The 27,855-nt window shown below is 35.2% G+C and overlaps 1 protein-coding gene across 1 annotated transcript in view; it reads left to right on the top strand.

Annotated features, from left to right (window-relative positions):
- Positions 1 to 24,856, top strand: part of ANTXR1 (ANTXR cell adhesion molecule 1) — a 289,146-nt gene extending 264,290 nt beyond the window's left edge. Inside the window, exon 18 of the mRNA XM_051975446.1 lies at positions 20,898 to 24,856. Coding sequence (XP_051831406.1) covers positions 20,898 to 21,158 — 261 coding nt within the window. The 3' untranslated portion in view covers positions 21,159 to 24,856. The remainder of the gene's footprint in view (positions 1 to 20,897) is intronic.
- Positions 24,857 to 27,855: the final 2,999 nt, after the last annotated feature.

Genomic DNA, 27,855 nt, shown 5'->3' with positions numbered 1-27,855 from the left:
AAACACTATTTGACTTGGTCTCAAGAGTCTTAGGGTAGCATTCTTATTCTGACAATTGTTATCTGTCTGACTCTAGGCAAGTTGGTGTCCCATTATAAAGTTTTCTTATATGTTTTAAAATGGGAAGTATAACATTTGAATTATCTATCTAATAGTGGTAAACTTTTCTAAGTCTTCAAATACTATAGAACTGTGAGTTATTACTATTTCCTCTATAGTTTTGCCTCAAGTAATCTCGTGTAATATGACCACAGTTTCAGAAAATGGGCTAAAGAAGGGATCTTTTGAGGTTTCCTAGCTACATTCTACCTGAGAAGGAGGATAAGGGCAAGATGAGAGACAGTGTAATGTAGGAGTTGTATGACTAAATGAGAAATCTGGCTTGTAGTCCTGTCTCTGCCTCTAAATAGCTATCATACCTTAGAAGAATCATTCAACTTCTCTGGAATTCAATTTTCTCATCTATGAAATAAAAGGATTAGACTTGAGTAATTCTAAAATTTTTTCATCTCTTTTTTACCACAAAAGTGCTTATATTGGTTTCTTCATCCTTTTGCTTCCATCAATCTCCAATGCACCCTCGCTTAGCTCATGTACTTTCTCCTGCCAGAATACATAGGTTTATCAGTGATCTTGGCGTAGTTTGAGTTTTAATCTTCATATTCACAATGAATTGCTTTATTTCCTACACAGCTGTTCTACCCCTCCCAATCTAAGTACAATCAAGTTCATGGTCCATATTAGTGTGGAAATTTTCATTTCCCTCATGCTGACACAGAGGCAGAAAGGAATTGAAACTGTTAAAGCCTTTAGCTTTTCCACACAAACTAAAAACCACTTGAAAAGTCTTATAGTTAGCCATAATTTGACCTATATATTTTAATATTTACTTGAAGGGTAGTTAACAGAGGCCAAACCAAAAACATCCTTGTTTTCAAATAGCTTACATTCTCTTGGGGAAGAAAACATACACACATAAACACACATATATGTGTATATGCATATATGTATATACATACATATGTAAACAAATATGAACACAATGTAAATTTACAAAGAAATAGTAGGAGCACTAGTAGCTGGAAGATCAGGAAAGGCTTCATGAGGGCAACTAATCCCAACTCTTAATTCCAAGCAGAGTTTTGAAGGTAACAAGAGATTCTAAGAAGAGGTGTTGAGATAAGTGTGCATTCCAGAAACGGACTGTGCAAAGGGTCAGAGATGAGACATAAAGTATATGTAAAAAATAACAAAGCTATTTTGACTAAAATATAAAATCTTCTGATGTTCAAAGCTCTCATAACTTAGCCTTCCTCCAACACCCCACCTTTCTAGTTTTCTTGTACTTTAAACCCACCACGCACACAAACACACACACACACAGAAAGAGCAACATCAGGCTTGCTCTTCCTTGAGCAGTATTCAGTTCTATCTCAACTCTTTGACTCTCTTTGATGCCTGGAATATTCACTTGACTCATTTCCTCTACCTGATTTCCCTGAACCCCCTCAAGTACCAGCTAAAATATTATCTTCCAAAGGAAATCTTTCCCAATCGCATTTAATTTTAATCCCTTAACTCTGTTCATTATGTCTAATTAACCTGAAAATACCTAGTCTGTACATAGTTGTATTTCTTTTCTTCCATTAGACCGAGATTCTTTTTGAGCAAGGGCTCTCTTTTGACTTTCTTTGGGTCCCCTGTACTTAGCACAGTGCCTGGCACACAATAGGTATTTAATAAATGTTTATTTATCAACTGACCATTAAGTGTAGGAAGGTAAATAATATTTAATAATTGGGACCAGGTTGTTTTGAGTTTCAGAAATCAAAGAAAGGAATGTGTGTATGTGTGTGTGTGTGTGTGTGTGTGTAGGTAATAGGAGCCACTGGAATTTACTGTGTAGATGTGACATAGAAAAAAGTTTGAGAGACATGATTTCTGGATAATTGATCATTTTATCAAGTATTAGTGATTGAGTAATAAAGGGATGGTCATTTGGCCATCTCATATAAACCAAAAGATGGATCATAATGGCTTCTTGCTGTTTATGTGCTATTGAAAAAGTGGGTGTTCTCCACAAATGGCAATTAACTCTGATTGGTCAAAATTAATGCAAAGAATGAATATTATAATGAGAGGTGTAGTTATTCTAATGAGGGAATTGGGAACCTGACTGATTATGTCATTCACTCCCAGATCATTTTCAGCCTAGGCAATCTAACCAAAAGATTTATCCTCCCACCCAAGCCTGAATAGAACACAATAGTCTTGAACTTAGCCATAATTTGACCCACTTAAGAGGGATCTGAACAAAATTGAAGAGGAAGTTAATCTGATCTCATTGTCAGCAATGTCCTTCAGATACTGGCTAAATAGAATACAAGGGTTTAATTTCTGAATCAGGAAATAGGAATGTGAAAAAAAAAGTTCTGATCCTAATTCAATAATTGTTTATTAACATAAAAGAGAAATAATCATTTCTCTTGGTAGAAAAATGATATGGCCAGACCTACACTTTAGAAAGATCACTTTGGCAGCTATCCGAAGGATGGATTAAAGTAAAAGAGGTGTGAGGAAAGGAGACTATTAGAAGTATATGGTCATAAACCACTTGACAAATGATGTGGACTCTGAAGTGGGGTGACAAGTAGGGGAAAAAATGGCTACAAGAAAAATCAAGTAGGGGAAATGACAATATTTGGTAATGGGAGACTTACAATTTTGCATTGTTAGATAGCCCTAATTGTTAGAAAGGAACATGTCAAGATGTCAAGATGAAATCGGCATCTTCCACACATTAATCCTATTCCTACTCTCTGTGGGAATAAATTTAATTCAACAAATATTTGAAGACAGCTATCATATTTCCCCTTAATTCTTTTCCTCTCTAGGCAAAATATGGTCCAAGCATAATGCTTCATTCTGAGTAAGCTATTCAGAGGCCAAAGCCAGCAATCCATTGGGTAACAGATCCAAGGGGTTTAGACAGAACAATGTAATCTGAGTTCCAGAACAAGAGTTCAAAGTTGGCAGAATATGGGGGCAGAGCTCTGTGAATGGAGCAGTCAGGGGAAAACACACATACACACACAGAGAGAAATATAATGCTTCAGATGTTTATTCTTTGTTTCATACAAAGAATCAGCCCAAAGAATCAACATTATTTTACAAAGGCAACATACTATCTACTCCAAATTCTGTTGCTTTCCATCCCACATTTCTCCTAAGAATGCCTTCCTGGAGCCCAAAACCCTAGGCTATTTATTTGTTGGGATATCACTGGTGAAAGATTCTCCCCAATTCCACAACATACAAGTTATATATAGGTTCTCATTTTTTATTCCTTAGACTTATAGCCAATCCAGGTATAATTAATGTCAGAAGCTGCTCCTTTGGGTCCATAAATTCATGGTCTTTTGAGATTATATAATCCTGCTCATCTTCAATACTAGGGAGAGGCAATGATTCAATGGATATTATTTGGGGTTGACACGAACTTCTCAAAGCAAGAACTAATAGAGAACACAAATAGTTGTTAACCACAACTGAAAGATCTTGATACTTATGTGAATGGGAAAAATCTACCAATTTCTGGATAATTCTAACGGTACATATGTTGAGTGCACCTAGCCAGACCTGTTCATACACACGATTCTTCAGAAGAGGAGTATTATTTGAATTCTGTTTAAAGGTAATCATTTCTATGCCACCTGTAGGATACATTACAAATAAGTATGAGTCTTCCTTTGCCCTAAATTATCAACAAGTAGAACCACAGTGAGAAATAAGAAATTATTTGAAAGAATCAGAAGTGGAAAGCCAAAATTTGCATTAAGTGGAACATTTTGTATGAACCAATGAAATTAGTTACTTGAGCAGAATTCCACAGTAGCCTATTGATCACAGATTAATTCATTCTTCTTGGTGGGTGAGATAAATGAGAATACCCAAGATTCTTTTCCAGAGTCAGGTTAGTATTCTTTCTCTATTAAACTGGGGATGGTTTGAAGGTGAATTTGGACATTTGCAGCAGTGTGTACTGTGTAGAAGAGATAAACTAGCAACTCAGAAGTTAAGTTGGACAGGAAAAATGGAGCTGAAAAAAAGGAAATATTTCTGAAAGTGACAAATCTCTTTGGTAAAAATGGGAGAAAGAACTAATCCATTTTGATTAATGTGTCCATGAATAGCAATACAGTTTCATAATTATGAGATGGTAACAAATCCATGACAAAATCCATTATTAATATTGTCTGTGGACTAAAGTAAATTGGCAGGGGTTACAATAAGTCTTTTGATTTCCCCATGGGATACTCATAGAGTTAGAAGATGTAATATGTACATGGCCATCAAACGTACAGGCTGTGATATATCCTGTTTTATACAGGCCTATGTAACTGACATCTGAGTTATCATGATAGAGATAGAACATTTCCCATCAAATCTCTCTGAAACAAGGCTACAAAAGTGAAGAGATTCTATAGGAGCATTGAGGAATCTACCCCCCTCTTTTGAGTCAAAAGAGCTGAAGCTCTTCCTACAAAACTAGGTACCCTTTGCTTGCTGTTGGTGAATCATCTTGAGCAGTTGTGGCTGAGGCTGAGTGTCATTGAAATTTATGGTCTGTAGGATTGTCTGCCAAAGTGACACACTTCGCTGCTGGGGAGAAATTTCTGCCCTGAGATGCATGTCTGATTGGACTGCCTCTTTCAGAACTACCATCTCAGGAAAATCCACTATACTGTATTTCTTTCCCTATTCCTGATTCTCTTCCTTACAAACCACCTTGCTGCCACATATGGGTAAAGGCTTGAGGCAAGAAGGCCAGTTGGAAGGCTATTGAAATCATCTAGACTAGAGATGATGAGGGTTACATTAAGGGATGGCTGTATGTCTAGAGAGATGGTGGAAATGACAAAATCTGGCACATTATTTATGGGGAGGGTGATCATCAGTAAGGCAAAAATAATGCTGAGATTGAGTGACTAGGATAGTCTTACCTTCCACAGTAACAATCAACAAACATTTATTAAGCACACATTATGTACCAAGTACTGTATTTCCTAACATTAGGGCTAAGCAGAAAAGATTTCATTCCTTCTCCACAGGATAACTATTATGTCTACTATCTGTTTTCTGCTTGATAAAATCTCTCTTGGATTAAAGTTTCATACAGTGCAATATTCCTACTATAATCCCACTTAACCTACTTAAAAGGGATCACATATTAACACATTTCTATTATTTAACACATTAGCATTGATTAACCACCTTGGGACACCAAAATCAAAGAACAGATGAAATGGAAAAAGAGAGAAGGGATTGAGTTTTTATCGAAAGAACGGGATCTGGGAAATTTGAGAACAGGGAGAGTAGAGCCAAATTAAATATTTTAATGAGAATGCTGGGCTAAGTAGTAGGTACCAGAAAGCAGCATAAGGACATCAAACTAGTAAGGGGAAACGGAATGGACATCAATTAGAAGAAATACATTTGAACAATCTCAGTGGTCACTTTTAGCTGCTATAACCTATGATTTTGTACCAAGTACATAATACTAAATCTCTGTATGACTAGGAGCATCAGCGAATATTCTAAGGAAATAATGTGTTTTAGGGAAATATACAGGGATAGAAAATAGATATATGTGAGGATTAAAATTTTTTGACAACAATGCAGACATTTTAAAGACACATGAAGCTTTATCCATCACCTTCTTTGGGATTCCAACCCACAAAGGAAAAATCCTGAAGGAGTTAAAAAAAAAAGTTTTAAAAAGGAGTTTAAAAAGCTAAACATTCTCTGGGATTGGTCATCTTTTCTAAGGGTAAACCATTGAATTATAGATTTAAAGCTAGAAAGTCCCTTAAATGTCATCTAATCTAATTCTCTTACTTTACATATGGGAAAACTCGTACAAAGAAAAGTAAGGACATGGATGTGCTGATATATGTATTAAGTAGCAAAGCTAAGAAATGAGCCAGGTTTTTCTGACTCCCAATTCAACATACTTCCCCTTACACAAAGTTTTCTCTCAAAGAGACCCATAATCTAAAACAAAAACAAGAACATAACAATTTTTAAAACTCAGCTTGACCTATAAAACTGCATTCTAGGTGGGATTAGATTTAGGGCCAAAATACTAAGTAATGTCATAATTTTCTGTCTTGAAATACAAACTAGGCAATACTCTTGGCTACACAATGACAAGCAATTCAGTATCAACATCTTTTTGAGGCAATGACAACAATAATACAAGAATGTAGAGAAATATCAAACAGGGATAATGTTAAAATAAGAGTTACATTACAGCAAACATGGAATGAGTATAAAAGCAGTATCTCATGAAATTCAGGTTTGGGGTGGTGAGGAAAGAAAAGAACCAAATGGGGAGTCTTCACACAACAGTGGATTAGTGATCTCATCAATGAAGCAATTCTCCCAACACCACTCACTGGAGACTTTTCATGTTCTCTTATCTTCTGTGCTTTAGACGGTGTCTTTCCATAAATTATTCACAGAGTTTCCACCCAATATTCCCAATAGAAAGATCTTTACACCTTTAGCATATCTCCTCCAGTTTTTCTGAAGCAGTGCCTCCACTATTATCTTGTTTTTCTCTCAAATCTTTAATTTATCTCTATCTAGTGGTTCTTTTCCTAATGAATACAACTATTCTCATGTCTTCCTCATTATTAATAAAAAAAAAATTCTCTAAATCCTACCCTCTTCATTATTTCTTAAAAGTTTTCTCCTCTTCTTAGAGTTCTTAAGAAAGTGACTTATAAATCTTAAATAGCTGCTACATATATAAATACAAACTAACTGTATTCGGGAATTCAAAGACTTGTATTTTATTTGTATGCATCTTCCTTTCACCAACAGAAATCACAATTACTCTTAGTAGATGATCTTTCTGAGCTATTGTGATTATAAAATTCATTATTTGTTGCCAAGTTGATGATGAGCTTTCCAAAACAACTAAGTTGATCCTTGCAAATGATTAGTACATCTGTGGGTTATTGTTAACAGTTTATTAGTACTCAAATATAGAGAATGAATAATGTGTGAGAGTTTCCACTGCCAAAGTCTGTAGAATGAACACCAATAAAGTAGGGAATTATATTCCTGTTATCTTGAGTCAGAATTCAATGCAGGGAAACTCATTATCCCAGAGATCATTTTAAACTAATCATAAAATTTTAGACCTGAATAGATCTTAGAATAGGAAAGGGGCTTTCTGTGCTTAAAGTGCTTTGATATCTGAAATGAGGCTATTTCTGATTGAATAAAATTCTACCCTAGACAAAGAGGGACTAATTCAGAGGAGACAAGTAAGTCCTTCTGGACTCCAGAGACAAGGGACTGACAGTTTTGTGATTGGGGATGTCTTTTTTCTGTACCTAGTACAACCTAGGAAGAAGGATAATGCAGCCATCAGACATCACCAGAATGAATGGTGGGTTGGGAAGAAGTTCTTCAAAATATGATCCACTTCAAAAATGGGATGTTTTGAAACACCAGAATTAACAATAATAGCTAACATTTATGTAGCATTTACTATATGTTAGCACTGTACTAAGTTCTTTATAAACATTATCTCATTTGATCCTCATAACCCTGGATGGTAGATGCTATTATTTTACAGATAAGAAAATTGAGTTTAAGTGACTTGCCCACAGCTATTAAGGATCTAAGATTGACTTTGAATTCAGGTCTTCCTGAACACTGATTCAGCACTCTATGATGTACTACCTAGCAATTGCTTTATAATTCTGCTTCCTCGTTTATATACCTACAAGCGAAAGTTTCAAAGCCCAATAATTGAATGGACTTTGAGGTCCAGATAGTCATTCAACAAATATTTTATTGAGCAATTACATGTGTAAGATACGTTGCATGTATTAGGAACATAGAAGCTACTCACTATTCAGATACTCAATGTATCTCTAATTAGACACAATTTCTAACAATGCAGATTGTTAGTCATCCACATTTACCTATCTTTAATCTATATCCTCCCATAAGTTCCTCATCTATTGTGCTGTGCCTCATTCATTTTCTCTTGGCATTGGGAGAATACCAATAGAGCACATGAGTTTGTTCATCTTTTTCTCTATGTGACTAACACTTTCTTAATCATATATTTCTTCAATGAAATCCTTATTCTAGCTCTTCTTCTTAGTTCTTTATTTGTCCTACTGCAGCCTACTCACATTCCCCATATATTTCTTTACTAGCATCTTTATGAAACTAATTTTTAATTGCATAGCAATAATGTTCTATGCCAGAAGCAAATTGGTAGTGAAAAAGTAAGCACTTGACCGAATATTCTTTTTATTTTTCTCCTCTTACTCCTTTCTTCTCCCTCTCTCTCTCTTTCCCTCTTTTTCTTTCTTCCCTTCCCCCCCTCTCTCTTCTCTCTCTCCTCTGTTTTCTTTTAAACAGGCTAAAGGCAGAAGAAGAAGAAAGCAAAAAAGAAAGAAGAAAAATATAGAAAAGGGAGAAGGGAGGAAGGGAGAAAGGAGGAATAGAGGGGGAGAGAAAAAGGGCGATGGAGGAATGGTGGAGAGAGAGCTAAGAAAAAGGAAGAGAAAGTGAAAACAGAAGAGAAGACATAGGAGAAAGGGAAAAGGGAAGAAAGGAAAGAGTTAAACAGGCTAAAGCATTTTCCTAAATCTAAAATGAAATTTAACAGGAATGAATGTGATTCATGATGAATTTCTAAAAAAAAAAAAAAAAATCCATTAAACAAGCATAGTGTAGGGAAAAGGACCATAGATCTAGATCTAGCAGCTTCCTCTAAGGCTGTCTAGTTCAATACTTTTGTAAAAATGCTAACTGAAACCTGAGGAGGCTGAGTGATTTACCCGAGTTCACACAGGAAGTAAACATCAGCAGTTAATTTGAACCCAGTTCCTCTGATTTTAAAGCCATTGCTTTTGTCACTCTATCATAAAGCCTCACAAGATAATGGAATATAGGTTTTTTAAAAAAAACTTAGCAGATTTCTAGTGGACATCAAGCCAATGAATCACAAATATTACAAAAGGTTACTGTGATATTAGTCTCCATAGTACTTAGAAGGATGGAAGCAATGATCTTGTGCTCTTTTCTGGTAAGACCATATCTGCAATTCAGTTCTAGGTCGGCCTTTTAGGAAGGACATTGACAAGCTAGAGCACACCCCATGGCAGGATGGTGAAGGACCTGAACATCTTGTCATACAACCAACCAACCAACCAACTCAGCAACAGGCACTTATTAAATTATTTATTATTATAGATTATAATAAGTATAATACTATTACAAATATTAGATTATTGTGCTAGGGTGCTCAAGATACAAAGACAAAGGTCTGTTAGAAAGAACTAGAAAAGAGAAAATGGGGAGAAATATAATCAGTGTTTGCAAGTGTTTGAAGAGGGATTTGACTTATTCTGCTTGACCCCAGAAGCAGTATCTAGGAGGAGGATAAAGTTGTAGAGAAGAAGAACAGTTCAGTGAAAGAAAAAAGATGCCAGCAATTAAAGTCATCCAAAAATAATGGTTTGACTTTGGGAAAAAGAAGAAAGAGAACAATTTTTTTTAAATGCCTGCTGTGAAACATTGTGCTAAATTTACTATTATTTCATTTAATCCCCACAATCACTTTGTAGAGTAGATCCTATTATTACTCTCATTTTGTAGCTTAAGAAACTGAGGCAAAAAGAGATTTAAGTGATTTTCCTAGAGGCATATAGCTCAAAAATGTCTGAGACTAGATTTAAACTCAGATGTTCCTGATCATAGGCCCAACATTCTATCCACTGCACCATCTAGCTATCTGAAGTGAATTTTCTGTCACTAGAGGTATTCCAACAGAGGTTTCTTGGCTACTGGTTGGAGGACAATGAAGTGAGGATTTCCAGCTGAGGTTAAGTTGAATTAGATAATTTCTGAGGTCCCTTCCAACTCAGAGATTCTGAGATGCTATGGTTCCCACAGCCTCTTACCCAGACTGCAGAAACTGAAGCCAGGAGATCAACTGAGTCTTTTGCTTATGTGTTCAGCATTCTCTCCCCCACACCATACTGCTTTTGGGAGCTGGGCCAAGAGCCCAACAACTGTGAATAACACTGTTTCTATGGAAAATGGCATTTCCAATTCAAAACAGTCAGCCTATCAAAATCCTTGCAGCAACTCAAGCTCTTCCCAAGTCAGGGGCCCAGATGAGGCATCTGATGACAAAAATAAGCTATCATAGGTATTTGTCCAAAGCAGTTTAGTATTTATTGAATATTATTCACTGGATTAATATACATCTTTCACCCCCAAAAAATCTCTTTTCCTTAGGTGAACCCTTTATAGGAAATAGTTTTGTTCAAGTCTTAGGAGACATGGATTATTTGTTAATCATATGAGAATGACCTCTCTCTCCACTGAGCATGTTTAATACCCAAACAAATGTTTCATAATATACAGAACACATGAGCTCATCACTGGCAAATTTCTTGGATACACTCAGCCCACAATTATTTTTTGCATCTTCCCCTGTCATGCCACAAACCCAAACTCAGACCTAACAGGCTAGCTTGGTCTTTACCACAATTAACAGGAGGAGGAAAGATGGAGTATTCAAGTATATTAATATAAAAAATAATAATTTTCTATATGTGTGTGTACTTATATATACAATATATAGATATAATACATGTAGAAAAATAATAGAAAGAAATTCATCCCAGAAGAAATAAGAATGGGTCCCATAAAAGTTATAATTCTGAAAACATTATTTCTTTGACAAATGTGTTCTGGTCAAGATAGAATATGTGAAGATTGTCAGTTCTGTATTTCTAGAAGTTATGCTTGTCATCATGAAGCCCAGTGTCACATTCAGTTTTTGGCTGCCATATTACATTGGTGGTTCCTAGTAAGCTCAAAATCTACTAGAATCTCCAGAGCTTTTTAAGAAAAAAAAAATGGCCATCTAACCATGTCTTCCCCCATCTTATATTTGAAAAGTTATTTTTTGAAACCAACTAATATGATTTTACATTACATGAATCTCATCTTAATTAGCCCCTTTCCTTAGACTATTATCTGGAATCTTTTTATATTTTGACTTGTGTTAACTATTCTCCTTTTTGATTCACAGGTTAAACTATGTCTTTATCCAAATCACAAATACACAGGGCCAAGTGTAGCTCTCTAGGGCACTAAAATGCAGATCTTCAGCCAAATTGACAGGGAAGTCTTACTACTATCCAACCACTTCTGAATATATTTGGTTGTATTATCTAGTCCAAATCTCTTCATCTCTTTCACATGAAGAGTAACCTTTTCAGTCTATGTTTCTTCATCTATAAAATTAATTATAATATCCATATTACTTAATTCAAAGCTAGTTTTTATGAGAACAAACTGAGTAAAGTGCTTCACATCTATAAATTGATATGTAAATGTCAATTGCCATAATCATCATCAGTCCCAGGATAAAACCCTCATAACAATGAAGATTTTTATATACTAGTGTAATAAATATATACAAAGCAAGATAGATAGATAGATATACATATATATGTACATAGGATAACTATGATATAATTAATGGGGGAAGGCACTAAAATTAAGAATGTTTGGGGAAAGTTTCTAATTATTTATACTGATAAGGAGCATTGAACATGATAGAACAAAGACCTCTGGGGGGCCTGGTCAATGATGGTATGAGACTATATACCTGAAAGCACTCACTACATCCATTCATTGTTAATATTTTCCTGTGATACCTAGATTCTCTTTTCAAATTCCAAAAAAGCACAAAGTTTAAGTCTAAGAAACATATTTGAGAGTGGGGATAGAGGAAATCATAGAAAAGCTCCCATGTGAATAAAAAATTCATTTTTCAAAAACCAAAACTTGTAAGGGGAAACTTGACTTCTGGAGAATCTTCTCTACAGCAATGACATTTGGGATTTATTACTCAGTGATTAGTTAGCCTCATGGCTAACTGTTCTGAGTACTGTGAAAGCTATAAACAGAAGGAAAATACATGGTAATCTCATGGTATGATAGGGATAAGATTTAAAAACAGGTACAAAACAGTAAGCACCTGTACATGACTATTCAACAAGCATTTATTAATCACCTACTATTTTCAAGGCCCTGGACTAGCCAATGGCACCATTTATAGTTTACTTTTGTATAAAATATGACACATTCTCTTTCCTCAAGGATCTTATATTTATTCTACTAGAAATACAAGGATACAAGTTAGGTAGGGATTGAGGAGGGTAACAAAAAGATCCAGACAAAGTTCTCTTAGAAAGTTTGAGAAAAGAGAGATCAGCTTTCAACTGGGGAAATATGGGAGAGTTCCCAGAGGAAATTGTTGAATCAGTTTATACACGCAGGAAATAAGCAGAGAAAAATTCAAGGTTGTATGTGATCAAATGCTAAGCTTTTTTAAAAAATAGACTACGAATGCTATAAGAAATTATTAAATATCAGGGTCCAGCCCTAGAAAATCCTAAAAAGAAGTTTAATTCCAAATCCCAGAATTGGTCAGCTAGAAACCTCAGAGAGGAACCACTATATTGAATTCAAGTAGTCAGTTCCATCCTCAATATAAAAGTTAATGTGGGTAGGAAATTCCAACTTTTCATTTTTACATCTGGTTCAGTGCTCACTCCTGCCTTGCTCTCTTCATTCTTCTAAAAATTATTTAAACTGGTCCATTTATCTTTTCCCTCTAATTGTTTCCTGGGCCTACACTGAATCCACATCATGTCCCCTAGAAAGAACACCATAAAGGCTAATTTGATTAATGTTGTGATCTCTCATCACTTCTCCTAAGTTTGAACTTCCTCAGACCCTCAAGGATCCCAAAGTACATTTGTGAATTTCTTCAAATTCTCTAAATTTTGAATATAAATCAACAGCACTGATTCTCCTTTATAAACTAAAAAGCTGAGGTAAAAAGAGGTCAAGATTGGGAATCAAACCATCCACATGGCCACTTGAGCTGGTTTGCAGAAAACAATCTTAATATTTGGGAGCTTTCAGGATTCTTAGCAACCTATTACCAAAACACTGATTCAAATTTGCTGGCATATGTTACAGTTAAAAACATTTGGCCCTTCTCCTGTATTCTGGCTAGGAGAAAAAGAATGATGTCCTGTAAACTGATCTTTAGACTTAATTGTATGGTCCAAATGTTCCAATGTTTGTGTTGGCTTCTCTTGTTTTAAATTCTAACTTAATTTTTAATTACAAATATAATAATTGTCAAAAACAAATAAACATACAAAATAAGTAGTAAAAACTCTATTTTCCACTTCCTAATCCCAGCCCTCTATCCCTTAACTATCTTTTAACAACTATGAGAAGTGCAAGTCGTAGTGTTTCAATTTTACAGATGAGAAAACACAACCAATAAATTAATAAACATTTATTAAGCACACGCTATGTGCCAGGCACTGTGCTAAGCACTGAGGATACAAAAGAAAAAAGAAAAAGTAAAAGACAATCTCAATTTCAAAGAATATATATATATATATATATATATATATATATATATATATTAGAGAGAGAGAGAGAGAGAAAGAAAGAGAAAAAGAGAGAGGATAACTAGGAAATAATGGGGAAAGGCACTAGAATTAAGAAGGTTTAGGGAAAGTTTCTAGTAAGGGAAATTTGAATTTGAGGCTTAAAGAAAGCTAGAGAAGTAAGTATGCAGAGGTAAGGAAAGAGAGCTTCCCGGATACTGGTAAAATCCAGAGAAAATGCCAGGAGCTGAGCATCTTCTGTATCAATATATACTACATACTGTATATGATATAATTCTCAACCTCCCTGTAAGGAGCTGACAGTTTAGTTGAAGGTAAAAATGTATATATATAAAGAGTTAAATAGAAATATTGAACATTATTAGAAAAAAAAAAGCAAGAAGACAGTATTTGAATAAGGGTTGAATGACTATAAACCACAGTGCTATGTGTTCAGAAGGAGGAAAGGAGCTCTCAGTGCTTCAGGGCTACTGGAAGACTGTATGGAAAAGGCACTTAAACTGGAGAAAATTGCCAGCTGCCTCCCTCTTTGAAGAAGTACCAAGGCTTTTCCCTGAATATAGGACATTGCTCTTTCACTTGCCTCAATGCCCCCAGGATCTGTGATTTCATCAATGCAGACACTACAACTTCCCTACTTCCCCTTAGGAGATGTTCTTCATGGATAGCTGTATTCTCTCCCTCCCTCTGGCCCCCACCAAAACAAATCAGCTTTTGGTTTGACAGTCTCTGGTGAGGAACTTCTCTAAGTTTAACTTGGCTGGTGCTCACACGACACTTAGTCCATTGCCTGGATTGTGCTCAAAGACTCTGGCATGGAAGGTCCTGCCTAGGATTGGAGTGCTTACAGAGGCTCCAAGAATCCACGGGCTCCCCCATGCCGCCATAAGGTCCCAGAAAAGGTTTTTAGTGAGAGAACTGAGCCAAAAATGTAATAGAATGAAGGCGGTATATGTGTGCATGCACACGCACACACAATACAATACATTAGTGTGGTTAACAGAAAATTGGGTTCAGTAATCATAGAACCCTAAAAATGAGGCAAAGTCAAGAAAAATGATCTGGGAGTAAAGATCAGTACTGTTGTGGAAAGGATGATGTAACAGAAAGTGAAAAGTCTTAGAAGGTCAGTGTCTTGAGTGCTGATTCTACCACTTACTCACTGTATGATCTTGAGCAGTTTCCTTCTCCTATTGGGTCTCAGTCTCCTTATTTGTAGAGTGAGAGTATTGAACTAAAGGATATTTAAGGTTCTTTGCAGCTGTAGCACTCTACGAAATTAGTTCTGCAGCTCAAAAGAGAATCATATTCCCAGAGCTAGCAGCAGATTTTCCAAACATCAAATCTTTTATTTTTTTTATAAAAGAAAATTAATCTCCTAAGCCATGGTTCTGACTTCACATCTGTTGGAATGCCTGGAATACTGTACAGTGAATTCCAACTCTGGTGTGTTCAATGGAGGAATCTGTCACAGGTGGTAATTATTATGACCTTCAGATCTCCAAGGGAAGGGCTTTTAAAAAAAACACAAATAAACTGTAACCAAGGCTTTTTTGTATAATGAAGTAAAGAAATGACTTGTGTTCAGATATAATAAAGAGACAGTACTAAACGATAATTAAAAGGTATGTTTCCACAGACAATGAGCTTGGACTAAGTCCATGGTAGTCTTGAGTCTTGGATCCAAATAGAGTGTCATTCAAAAGCAGAAAGATCACTAGATTTTAGAGCCAAATGTGACTTGGAGTCAAATTTTAGTTCAATTATTGACTACCTTAAAATGTTTTCTAGCTCCATGGGCAAGTAACTTAGCCTCTGTGTTCCAAATAATTTGATATGTCTCATCTTTGAAGCCTTCAAGAGGATGATGACAATATTTTACATATTTCACTAGTAGAACACCAGAGTTGAATCAGAAAATATGGATGCAAATTCTAATATTGCTATGAATTAGTATATATCATTTAGTAAATGCCTACTATATGTTGTTACATGCTGAGTACACAAAGTCAAAAGAAAAAAAAATATTCCTGCCTTGTTTACATTTGATCGGGGGAGAACACAATGTTGAATGAAGGAAAACCCATTTATTAAGTACTATTTTCCAAGTACTATGCTAAACACTGAGAATATAGAGAAGTAAACATAATTCCTGACCTTGGGGAGTTTACATTCTAACAGAGAAGGAAATATAGATAGCCCAAGGAGAGAAAATTTTTGTCTAGGGCATAACAGGATGGTTTGTTGGTTCACCATTCAACTAGCATGAATTCTCTAGAAACAATGGCAGTATTTGTTTGAGTATTATGCCCAGATCAAAAAATTTAAAAGGTCCATGAGATTGAAGAAGTATGAAGAATATGAAATCAAGGCAGATGTGATGACCTGGGAGGAAGATTAGATGTCATATGAAGATATTTAACTATCTGCAGGTAGCTCTGGAGCAGAATAGAGAAATTGCTGGACTTGAGATCAGGACACTCCCATTGCTTTGTTCTCTGTGACTTCAAATCAACAGTAAATTGATAGATGAGGTAAATATAATAAGCACAATATATCTGAATTTCAGCAAAGCATTTGAAAAAATTTCTCCAAATATCTTGGGAGACAAGATGAAATGATATTTGAACAGTTTAGTCAGAACTGACAATGGCTAGATTTCAAAATTGTTGATTCTGGTCAACTTGATCTCTTTGATTTCAGTTCTAGTCACACTGTTATATTCTCTGACCTAATTCATCTAATTAGCATTTGTTGTGTCCAATTCTTTGTGACTACACTTAGGATTTTCTTGATAAAGATACTGAAATAGTTTGCCATTTCTTTCTCCAGCTCACTTTTCAGATGAGGATATTGTGACAAACATGGTTAAGTGATTTGCTCAAGTTCACACAACTATTAAGTGTCTGAGGCTGGATTTGAACTCAGGAAGAGGATTCTTCCTAATGCTAGGTCTGGTGCACTATCTACTGCAATACCTAGCCACTCCTAAACAGCACAATTGCATTTTTTCATGTGAAAACTGATTTTTAAAAAAGTAGCACAAATGCAGTGGATATAGTATTTTACTTTTCAAGAATTTATCAGTCACAAAGTTTCATTTATCACATATACACATACATACACAGATTCCTAACATGATAGAAAAGAGTACAGGATTTAGAGTCACAAAATCTGATTTTTATAGTTTTAATATTCACAATCTGAATGATGTTAGTCAAGTCATTTAACATGTATTTCAGTTTCTTTTACTATAGAATGAGAGGTATGAAGTCTCTTAAGTGTTCTTCCATCTCTAAATCCTTCAACAACCTATGATAATTATCTAGTTAAGTAACAGGATAATAGAGGGGAAAAAAACACCTTCAACTTGGAGTCAGAAAACCTGGTTTCAAATTCAACATCTTCTTAGTCTCATATGACCTTAGGAAAATCACTTGTGCTTATGTACACATGCCTAAACCTCTAGAAAGCCTAGAATAACTGGCCAACAAAGTCAGCCTCGTTTTAATAACTATATGACTGTGCCTCTCAATTTTTCATCATAAGAGAAGAGCTAAAGATTAGGAATTAAGATAGATGTCTTAAGACAGACCTGTTTTGGCAGAAGTACTTTTGTGCGTGCTAAAGACTTAAAATTAATGTTTACAGCTAGCAAATGGGGTTTTTTGCTTATGCTTCTTTATAAATTATTTAAACCCAAAATATCCCTGAAAATGACACATGAAACATTTAAATATTATTTAAAACTATTGAATGGACTGCCTGTCTCAGAAAGTTTTGAGTTTTTCCTCCCTAAATGTCAGACTGAATAGGAAGGTCAAATGTATTAGCAGGGATGGGGTAGACTGGGCTCCTGTGAAAGTATAGGTTAGACTAGGTGACATCTGACATTTACTCCATCTCTGAAATTAAGATTATTTGGATTTAAGCCATCAGTTCTTCATCTATAAAAACAGGCATAATAATACTTGAATTCTTAACTTTACAGTATCCAATGAGATAATGTCTACAAATCTCTTTTAAAACTATAAATCTATATAAATTTGTGAGTTCTTTTTATTACCCTGACTCACACATACCTACCCAATCTCATGAATACAGAGAGTTGCCAATTGCTGATGAAGGCCAGCCCCTGATAAAAGTCAAGTCAAATCTAGTCAATAAATATTTATGTGCCTCTCATGTGCCAGGCATTGTGCTAAGTAATGGGGATACACAGAAAAACAAAAGATTTCTTTTTATTAGAAGGTAACAGTCTAATACAGGAGACAACAGGCAAACAGCTATTTACAAACCAGATATTTACAGAATAAATTGGAGATAATTTTAAAGGGAAGACATTAACATTAAAAAGAATTAGGAATGGCTTCTTATAGAAGATGGAATTTAATCTGGAACCTGAAAGAAGCCAGGGAAAGCAGGAGATGGAGGTGATGTGGGAAAGAAGTCCAAAAATGCCTAGAATCAAGAGGCAGAATGACATGTATGAGGAATAGTTAGGAAACCAGAGTAACTGGATTATAAAGTACAGAAAAAGGATTAAAATGTAAAAAAGACTGAAAAGGTAGGAATAGGGTCAGATAATGAGATTTAGAAGCCAAAAGGATTTTATGTTTGATTCTGGAGGAAATAAGAAGCCAATGGAGTTTATTGATTAATCAAGGGTGACATGTTGAAACCTGTGCTTTAGTAAAATTAACTCTATAACATTGTGTTAGTTAGACTTGAGTGGACTTGAGCAGCAGGTATTGTCATAGTTGAAAGGTGATGAGGGCCTGTACCAAAATGATTTCAGTGGCAAAGGAGGTAAAGTAGTATACAAGAGAAATACAGCAAAGGGATAGACTGATTTGACATAGATTTGGTGGTTGAAAGTGAGGACTTAAGGATGACATCTAGGTTGCCAAACTGGGTAAGTCTGAGGATGGTGATGTCCTTAGTAATAATAAGGAAGTTAAGAAAAGGGAAGGTTGAGGGAGAAAATAAAGAAGTTGAGTTTAAAATTAAAACAAGTTTTAATGTTGAGTTTAAATCATATACAAAATATCCAGTTCAAGCTGTATAATCTTGACTGTTGAAGCTTCAAGACTGGAGATAAAAAGATATGTTAGGGCTTGACAAGGAGATCTGAGAATCATCTGAGATAATTGAATTCATGAGAGCTGATGGGATCACCAAAGGAAATAGTCTAGAAGAAGAAGAAAAGGAATATGAATTATTAGGATATGCATGTTAATATGCATGACCTAGATGAAAAACCAGAAAATAGTATTGAGGAATGATCAGATAATTAGGAGAAAGTACTTTCACAAAAACCTAGAAAGAATTTAAGAGAAGGGGGTGATAACACCAAAGTTTGCAAAAACTCCAAAAGGATGAGGATAGAGGAAAAAGACAATAGATTTGGCAAACAAGAATAATAATTTTAAAGAGAGCAGTTTCAGCTTAATGATGAGATCAGAAGCCTGTAGAAAGTTGAGATTGAAAAGAAAGGAAATGGAGGCACGTAATATAAATGACCTTCCCAAGAAATGGAGATTGATAGAATGCCAGAAGGAAAACTTGAGCCAATCAATAATGAAAAAGCAATGAAATCTCCAGTATGGGAGTGCTTCCCCTCGCTCCAAGCCTCAGTCATTTCTTTCCTTTTCACTTTTATTCCCAGACTACTAAGAGTTTCTTTTCCCCAAAAACCAGAGAACCTTTTTATTCAGGTGAAATCTAGTTTGGATCTAGAAATTATTTTGTCCAACCTGTCTTATATAAGAGAAAACAAAAGCCTGGAGAGATTAAGTAGTGTGTTCATAGAATGGTGATGGTAATCTAGTTTACAAGCTATTCATGAGCAAAAGGTCTGAGAGTTTTCATGAATTATAAAACCAATGAGAGTCAGTGATACAATATCACTTCCCAAAATGGAATGAAGTACCTCAAGGGTTTAAAAGAATGGAAACTAAGAAAGAAAGGAAACCTGGTATCCAAAATCCTAACACATCTGGAATACTATGTTCGATTGAGACATTAAAATCTTTGTCAACTATGGGCTTTTTGTTGTTCATAAATGTCCTATCTTGGTGATCCCATTTGGGGTGTTCTTGGCAAAGAGACTGGAATGGTTTACCATTTCCTTCTCGAACTACTTGAAGACATCATGTCCAAAGGGAGAATTTGGCTCTATTTAAACGGGAGAACTAGGACCACTGGGATTGGGTTGTCCCTTCAGATCAGATCTTATACAGATTGGTCTAGGTGAGCCCTAAGGTCCCTTTGTGAAACTCTGAAGTTCTGTAACATATGTTTGTGTGTGTGTGTGTGTGTGTGTGTGTGTGTGCACGCCTGCATATTTATTTATATAAACAGATATTTGCTTATATAGGGATATATCCATATGTAGATACTAACATGCATGTGTATGTATGTATACATATATAAATATAAAATTTGCATATATATATATATATACATACACACACAAACACATATGGGAGGAACTAACCAAAAATGATCAAAAAATGAATACACACATAAACATACATCCTACGGGCTTTGATATAAGTGTTGTTTAAATGCTTTTTTTGAAATACAGGTGAGTATGACTAAGCTGGTAGCGGGGAGAATATAATATCTAGCAAACCCAGCACTAGGCACATAGCTAATGATGAGAGAATAAGAGACTGGAATAAGGAACAGTATATTAGAATGTGCATTGGTCATAAGAGCACTGGTAAGAACTGATAATGAAGTTTGCACCTTCAAAAACCTTTTTGAAATTTCATTTTAAATAGAGTATACTTCTTATTGAGGGCTCAGGATCATTGTCCTTGACCTAAGTCATTGTATTATACCATAAAATGATGTTTCTTAATAACTAACTATTCAAGTTATCACCCGAAATGACCACAAGTTTACTTTACACATGTGGGAAAGGAACTAAGGGTACATTCCACTATTCTTTGAGTAAAATAAAGTGTTTGGACCTTGTAGCAACTCTTCACATGGCCTTTTAAATCCAAATTCACAGTTGCCTTTTGAAGGGCCAAAGTTATTGAAAAATCTAACTTCCAGATAATGAGAATGTTCCTATATCATTTTATGAGATATTATCTTTAACTGGATTGCTTTTTTTTTTATTGAGATAGGAATTTAAAACTATTGAGGAATACTGTTTAAAATTTCATTGTTATATTTCATTATTAGCTACTTCTTAGTCACTGTATTGAAATTTGTTCTACTGTTGGGAATTTTTGTTATTTTTTTCTGACTTGTAAAACTTCATCCAGTCAGCAAAAATAAATAAAATAAAATAAAATAAAAAATAACACTCTTTTTTTTCTTTTCTTTCAGGGACGGTGCATCAATTTCACTCGAGTAAAGAACCAGCCACCTGCCAAGTATCCACTCAACAATGCCTATCGACCCCCTTCTCTGCCTCCTGCCCCCATTTATACTCCCCCACCTCCTGCTCCCCTCTCAACTCCCCCACCCCCCAGCTCCCCCACCCCACCAACACCAAACCCACCTTCCATACTTCCCCCGCCCCCTCATGCCCCACCACCAAACCGAGTGCCACCACCCTCTCGTCCCCCACCTCGGCCTTCTATCTAGAATCCAGAATTCATCCTTTCAGCTCTCAGATGCCTTAGGGAAAAAAGCCCCTCTGCAGTATTATAGCATACACTTTCAAGTCAAAGAGGGCTTTCCCCCCAATGGGTGGCAATCAAAAAAAATCACATACACACTTTTTTAAAATTCAGAAGCAATAATAAACTGATAACTTCAGGGTCAGCCAAAAGACAAAGAGAAATTTTAAAGTGCCTTTTAAAAAACAAGCTGGCAGAGTGACAAAAAAAGGAATGTTATCTAATCTCCACCTCTGGAAGAAGGCCATTATGAGATTCCCACCCCCCCACCCCCAGAGTCAGAAGAGAATTAGCATGTTCTTCTAATTATCAGGATGTAATCCTATATTTCATGGACTCATTCACTGTATTTCAATGGCCTAAATGGGAATATATCCCATGGAGACTCACAAGGAAGTCATTTCCTCATAGATGAAATGTGACATGTGATTAGAAACCATATTCCTGGAATTCTCAGTGAGTTCTTCCCAACTCTACTGCACCCCATGCCTACTTTAGCCTTGATCTTGAGACTTCAGGAATTAAATAATCTTTTGACTCTTGCAGAGTTGTAACACATCTTCTCAATCAAAGGAGGGTTTTGTTTTTGTTTTATATTGATTTCTAGCAAGAATCAGTAGGCATAGAAGTTTGAAACTCCATTAGTGGGTATCTGAGAAGTGTACCCTCAAAGAGGCATCAGACCGGCAGAGTGACAATGAAGTGGAAGCAAGTGTTTGTTGATAGAGTTGGATATGTTGCTTTGTAGAAGTGGAAATAATTTAAAGTGTCATTCAGAGAAGAATCAGCATGTGTATAAAAGGGGAACAAGTAGTTTCAAAAATAGAATGAACCCCAGAATGGTAGAGCTGCAAAGAGACCAAATTCTTCATTTTACATATAAGGAAACTGAGGCTTACAAAAGTTCAGTAACTTTTCCAAGAAACATAGATACTAAATATAGATAAGTCAAGAGTCAGATCCAGGTCCTCTTGATTGTAAATCCAGTGCTTTTTCCATTTCAAATAGACTTTGTACATGGCCAAGAAATTACTCAGGAAAGGGATCAAGCATTTCAATTGCATTGAAAAAGTTCTTCTCAAGCCCTGTGGCTCATGAGGAATTAGGAATACCCCAACTTTCAATCAAATAGCTCCTCTTTCTTAGCCCTAATCATTTGACAACTTTCATTCATGTCCAGGATCACAGGTTAGCTAGGCTTGCAGAGATGTGTGGCATGAAAAAATAATCCAGCTGTCGTATTTTGTAGGAAAGGAAACCTCTCAAGGACTCCCAAGCCCTTGAGGTTGAAGATAATCAGTCCCATCAAACTGTTTTGTCTGCTGGCAGCACAGAACAGTATCTTTTCCCATCATCCAAGTGGTGGTGGTCCCTGCTACAGCAATAGCAAACACTTCTCTTCTTCTTCAATGTCCTGCCTAGTACAACCCTTCTAGTAATGGTGCTAGAGATTTCAGAAGTAGGGATAAATCCCCTTCCTCAAAAGCATGTTTCCCCTGATCTATGTCAGCCATCTTTTTTGGTGTACCAAAGTGCACAGTATTTGTACTGTGGGAATGTGGAATAATCAATCTCACAAAGGATTGTCAGTGTTTGTTCTTCAAATGTGAAATTAAAAAAAAAAAAAAAACTTTGTGAAAATGACCTTCCTCCCCAAAAAAATCAATAATGTAGCAATGATGTCACATGATGTCCCCAGTCATTCAGCATGGCTGGGCGTGGGGAATGGGAATTTATATACACTGTAGTGATTGAACCTGTGTTTTGTTAACAAGCTATTAAATACAGAAAAGTCATCAACCATTTTGTAAAACCTGTCAGGTCATACTAGAGTCAGCATTTCTATATGAAAGAAGCAAAGGATATACAATTATGATCATGAAAATAAACAAAATGATTTTTCAAAGCCCATGTTGGAGTCCAGTTCCAAATTCATGTTGTATATATTCTTAATGCATGCTTACCATATGTTAGATGGAAGCATTTCCTATCCAATGTGGATAAAGAGAACGGTTGTAGTAAATTATTATAAAGTCAGTGATATTTCACGGCAGGTACCAAGCTGTGCTTGTTTGTTGTCTCATGATTGTATTGCTTTTTTTATATAAATGTACAAATATTTACTAAAGGGACGAGAACCTATTTTACATAATATTAATTGGGATGGACTGTTAGTCCCCATCTGCCTTTAACAAGTCAAACTAGTTTGTGTGTAGCCTGGGACTTAGGGATATCAACATGTGTCACAATCATATACCAGGTTTACCATCTATTAAGTCATAAGGGCTTAAATAGATAAATAGCAAACTAAGAAGGTATTCTGACCAGAATTCACTACCTTAGAAATATTCCTAGAATGAACACTAATCTCCTATGCACAAGACAGGAAAACACAAACATGCAGCACTTAGCAAAGTGTCTGGCATATAGTAAGTGCTCAACAAATATTAATCATTATTTGATACACTAACACTGCAGATTTAATAAATTAATATCATGTAAATCAGGTTGAACTAGCTCATGTACTATATACATAGATATGTCCAATAAAATCCTATTTATCTAGAAGGGTTGGGGAAGAGATACTCTGATTAATTGAACATTCTAGTTAAACTGAATGTAACTATATACCATATGTGCATTATCAATTTTCAAAGAATTAGAGTATTATAAAATACAACTAACACTAAACTATGCTGAACATATTTCATCCTTCCTTGGTTACTAATACGGAATTTCAGAAACTTTTAGTGCCTCAAGTTCATTGTTATAAACATCCATTATCTTTGTACAATACTGTAGATGTAGAAGATATGAGATATTGGGTAGAATCTGTATTATGACATGCTCTAGAAGGTGCTTTTTAATAATTCCCAAATGTCCTGTTTATCATTTGCCTCTTTTTCATACACATAGAATACAGATGATGCTAATATATAAACTCCAGAGCATCATGGCTGGGCTGCCTTTCTAAAATATAATCCCTGTAGCAAAGACCAAAGCAGCCTTCTCCCAAATTGTCCCAACTCTTTTGCTAAAATGTTTCACTGATTTCCTTACTGTTCTTTGTCTTTTACTTTTGCAATAATCAAAGCCTTCCCAATTTCTGCATTTGTCACTTTATCAATGTCAATACCAGCTTCCTGGTGAATCTTTCCCTGATACACATATCCAGAAAAAAGTGATATTCTCCTTAAATTTCCCATAGCACTTTGTCTAGGCCTCTTCTTTGCACTTACCCCTTAAGTATCATAGTTATTTGATCAAATATCTTTATTGTCTCCAGGCAACTAGGTAGTACAGTGAATAGAGCACTGAGCCTTGGAATCAGAAAGACCTGAGTTCAAATCCAGCCTCAGACACTTACTAGCTGTATCACCCTAGGCAAGTTACCTAACTCTGTTTGCCTCTGTTTCCTCATCTGTCAAATGAGCTGGAGAAGGAAATGGCAAACCACTCCAATATCTTTGCCCCCCAAAAAAACCCCAAAACCCAAATGGAGTCATGAAGAGTCTAAAATGACTGAATAATAAACTTTACTGCCTTTCCCTTTTTAGATTGTGAGCTCCTTAGGAGCAGGACCTGTTTTCATCTATCTTGTACTCCTAGCACTGAGCACAGTGTCTTGTACATAGTAGGCACTTAATAAATGTTTGTTGGATATGTTGTTGAATTAAATTTATTTGGAGGGAAGAAAAGATATCTTCATTTCAAGACTTTATGCTGATTCATTGTAACAAGCTCTGCAAAATCATCTTGGTAAATAGAAAATGTCCTATAAATACAAAATTGGGCCAAAGTTGTCTCCAAATCCTCATTAATCCTCACATCATAGAAGTCAAGGCATGCTATTTTTGCAATGGAAAAACTCTAGAAACTTTCACAGTAAATATGGGAGTAAAGTAAAGATTCTCTTCTCATTATGTGACATGAGTCTAAAAATGTTAGTCATAACAATAAATCAAAAAAAAAATTGGAAGTGAAGACAAAATATTCTCCATTTTCAGATTATATGATGGTTTGCCTTATTTTTAAAAATATCTTAGAATTAAAGAAATGAATTATGATAATAGTCAATAATAAAATCCAGAAGAAAATAAGAGAAATCACCATCAAAATAATTCATAAACTTATAGTCGATCTAACAAGACATAAAAATACAATTATAAAATACTCTATTTCTTTAAAGATTCTTTAAAGATCTTTAAAGATAAAATACTCTTTAAAGAAATAACATAGAGGGACATTCATTGCTCAAGTTTGTGTTACAATAACATAATAAAAAAGTTATAATATTTTTATCAGTGTACAAATTTAGTACTAAACCAATCAAACTATCAATAGAATATTTTAAAGAGCTAGAAAAAACAATAAAATCCATTTAGAGGAATTAAAGGTTGAGTATTTAAAGTGAAATTACTGGAGAAAAAGGTAGAAATGAAAGAATAATACATGTAGATCTAAAATCATGTTACAAAGCAATACTCATCAAAAATTATTTGATACTATTTATGTAATGAGAAGTAGAACAGCCTAGATTAGCAAGAATCATAAATAATCAGAGTTAGTGTTACAAAAATAATGGTTATTTTCTTTTCTTTGTTTTTAACCTAGATTTCAACAAATCCAAGAAAATAATTTACTTAGATAAGAAATCCCCCCATTTTCAAAGAACTACTGAGAAAATTAGAAAACAATTTGATAGAAATTAGTTTTAAATCAACATGTTATATACCATAATAAAGTAAAAATTAATACTTTTTTCCCCCAAATACAAAAGGCCACACAATTAAAAGCAATCAGAAGAGAAGGAAATCAGGGATCTTTCACAACCATGACTACAAATGGCAGAATTTTTAATCAAATAAATGATAGGGAAGATTATAAAAGACATAGTAGATAGTTTTGATTTCCAAATTTTGGCACCATTCAATCAAAGGATTATGACATCCTGGAAGAGTGGAAAAGTTGAAATAGAATCATCAGGTGATTTATTTCATGATCAGCAAGAATCCATCTCCAAAGTTCATATCTCCTTGGCAAATCCTAAGGTTAGACATATATTATATATGTCTAAAATGTTAGCACAAATTGATGCAGAGGAGAGAAGATGCTCAATGAGACCAAATTGATATTTTGATATAATCATTACAATTTATTTTGGAATTGTGTTTACCTGGAAAATCATGTTCAGAATGAAAGAATAACCTAATAGCACAAGTAAATATCATGACCAAATTTGTCAAAAGATCCTTAAGAGTGTAGGTATACAAAGATCATAGGCTAGGTGTTCCAGACATACCCACCCCATATTATATGAATGCCTATGATAATTCCAGAATGTGCCACATTACCAAAAAAAAAAAAAAAAAAAAGTGAAAGCTGGAAAAAAAAACAACCTGGGGAAGTTGTGTCCTTCTCGGAGGCATTGAAGGGTTGGATAGCTTCTTTCAGCCTTGATCAGTGAGTTGGGGATGAAACAAGTGGACTAACTACCCTGAGAAGGTATGAGTGAGGAGGAATATTATGGAAGTCCGTACTCTCCTATATATCAAGAAATCCCCAGCTATTTTTAGAAGGTCCAATCCTTGAATTCTTGAGTGAAGGTGTTGTCAAGCTATATCTAAGCTCTAGTTACTGGTCAGAAATCTGAAAGTGTAAAATCATGCTTCCAAGACAATTCAAAAATCCCCATCTTCTCCAAATGAGATTAGGGTTCAAAAAATTGTACTCTCAGGGCATGTGTAATCTTGAGTTATCTTTCATTGTTCTGCAATTTATCATCAATCATTTCTTGGAGAAGAAGGCTATGTGTGGTCACAGATTCCCATGTCACAAAATTGCAGAATAGCTCAGTTATGCAAGGATGAAGGAAGACAGACAGAGAGGGGGAAACAGATAAACAGAAATGGAGAGAGAGAGGGAAACAAAGAGATAAAGATGCCAAGAAGCAAAAAAATATATATATACAACAGATACAGAAGGACACACATACAGAAATAAAGAAGACAGACAGATGGAGGGACAGACAGTCAGTATGGGTCTAATGAATCACTTTTATAGACTAAGGATAGGTGTGATTCTTTGGACAAGAACCCATCCTCCTGAAAGCCATCTAGTACATCATCTTGGAAACAGGTCCAATCATAGGAATTATCTATTCTTTCAATAAAATGTCAATAAGCAAATCTACTTCCATAGGGAGAAACTCATAACATTGACAGAATTGACAAGAAGTGGAGGGATCAATTCAGAATCAATTTTGGAATGAAATGAGAATAAAGAGGTTTGTTTGGTCATAGCATAGAAAGGACATTCAAGAGGAATATAGAATTTGACTCCATTAAATTCAACAGCTAGATAATACAGTGAACAGCTTTCCAAGTCTGCAGTCAGGAATCCCTTAGTTCAAATTCAGACTCAAATACCAGCTGTGTGAGTCTAGGCAGGTCATTTAACTCTGTTTGCCTCAGTTTCCTCATATGTAAAATGAGCTAGAGAAGGAAATGGCAAACCACTCCTGTATCTTTACCAAGAAAATCTCAAATAGGATCAGGAAGAAACTAGAAATAATATCAGGAAGACTCAAAGAATAATGAAGTGGATCAGCAGGCCAGCTGTGAGGCCACCAACACAACTATATAAGGCAAATTGTGAGTCAC

This window comes from Antechinus flavipes, chromosome 2, assembly GCF_016432865.1.
Source record: "Antechinus flavipes isolate AdamAnt ecotype Samford, QLD, Australia chromosome 2, AdamAnt_v2, whole genome shotgun sequence".
In the NCBI taxonomy this organism is placed as follows: domain Eukaryota; kingdom Metazoa; phylum Chordata; class Mammalia; order Dasyuromorphia; family Dasyuridae; genus Antechinus; species Antechinus flavipes.
This window is presented reverse-complemented; position numbering and strand designations above follow the sequence as displayed.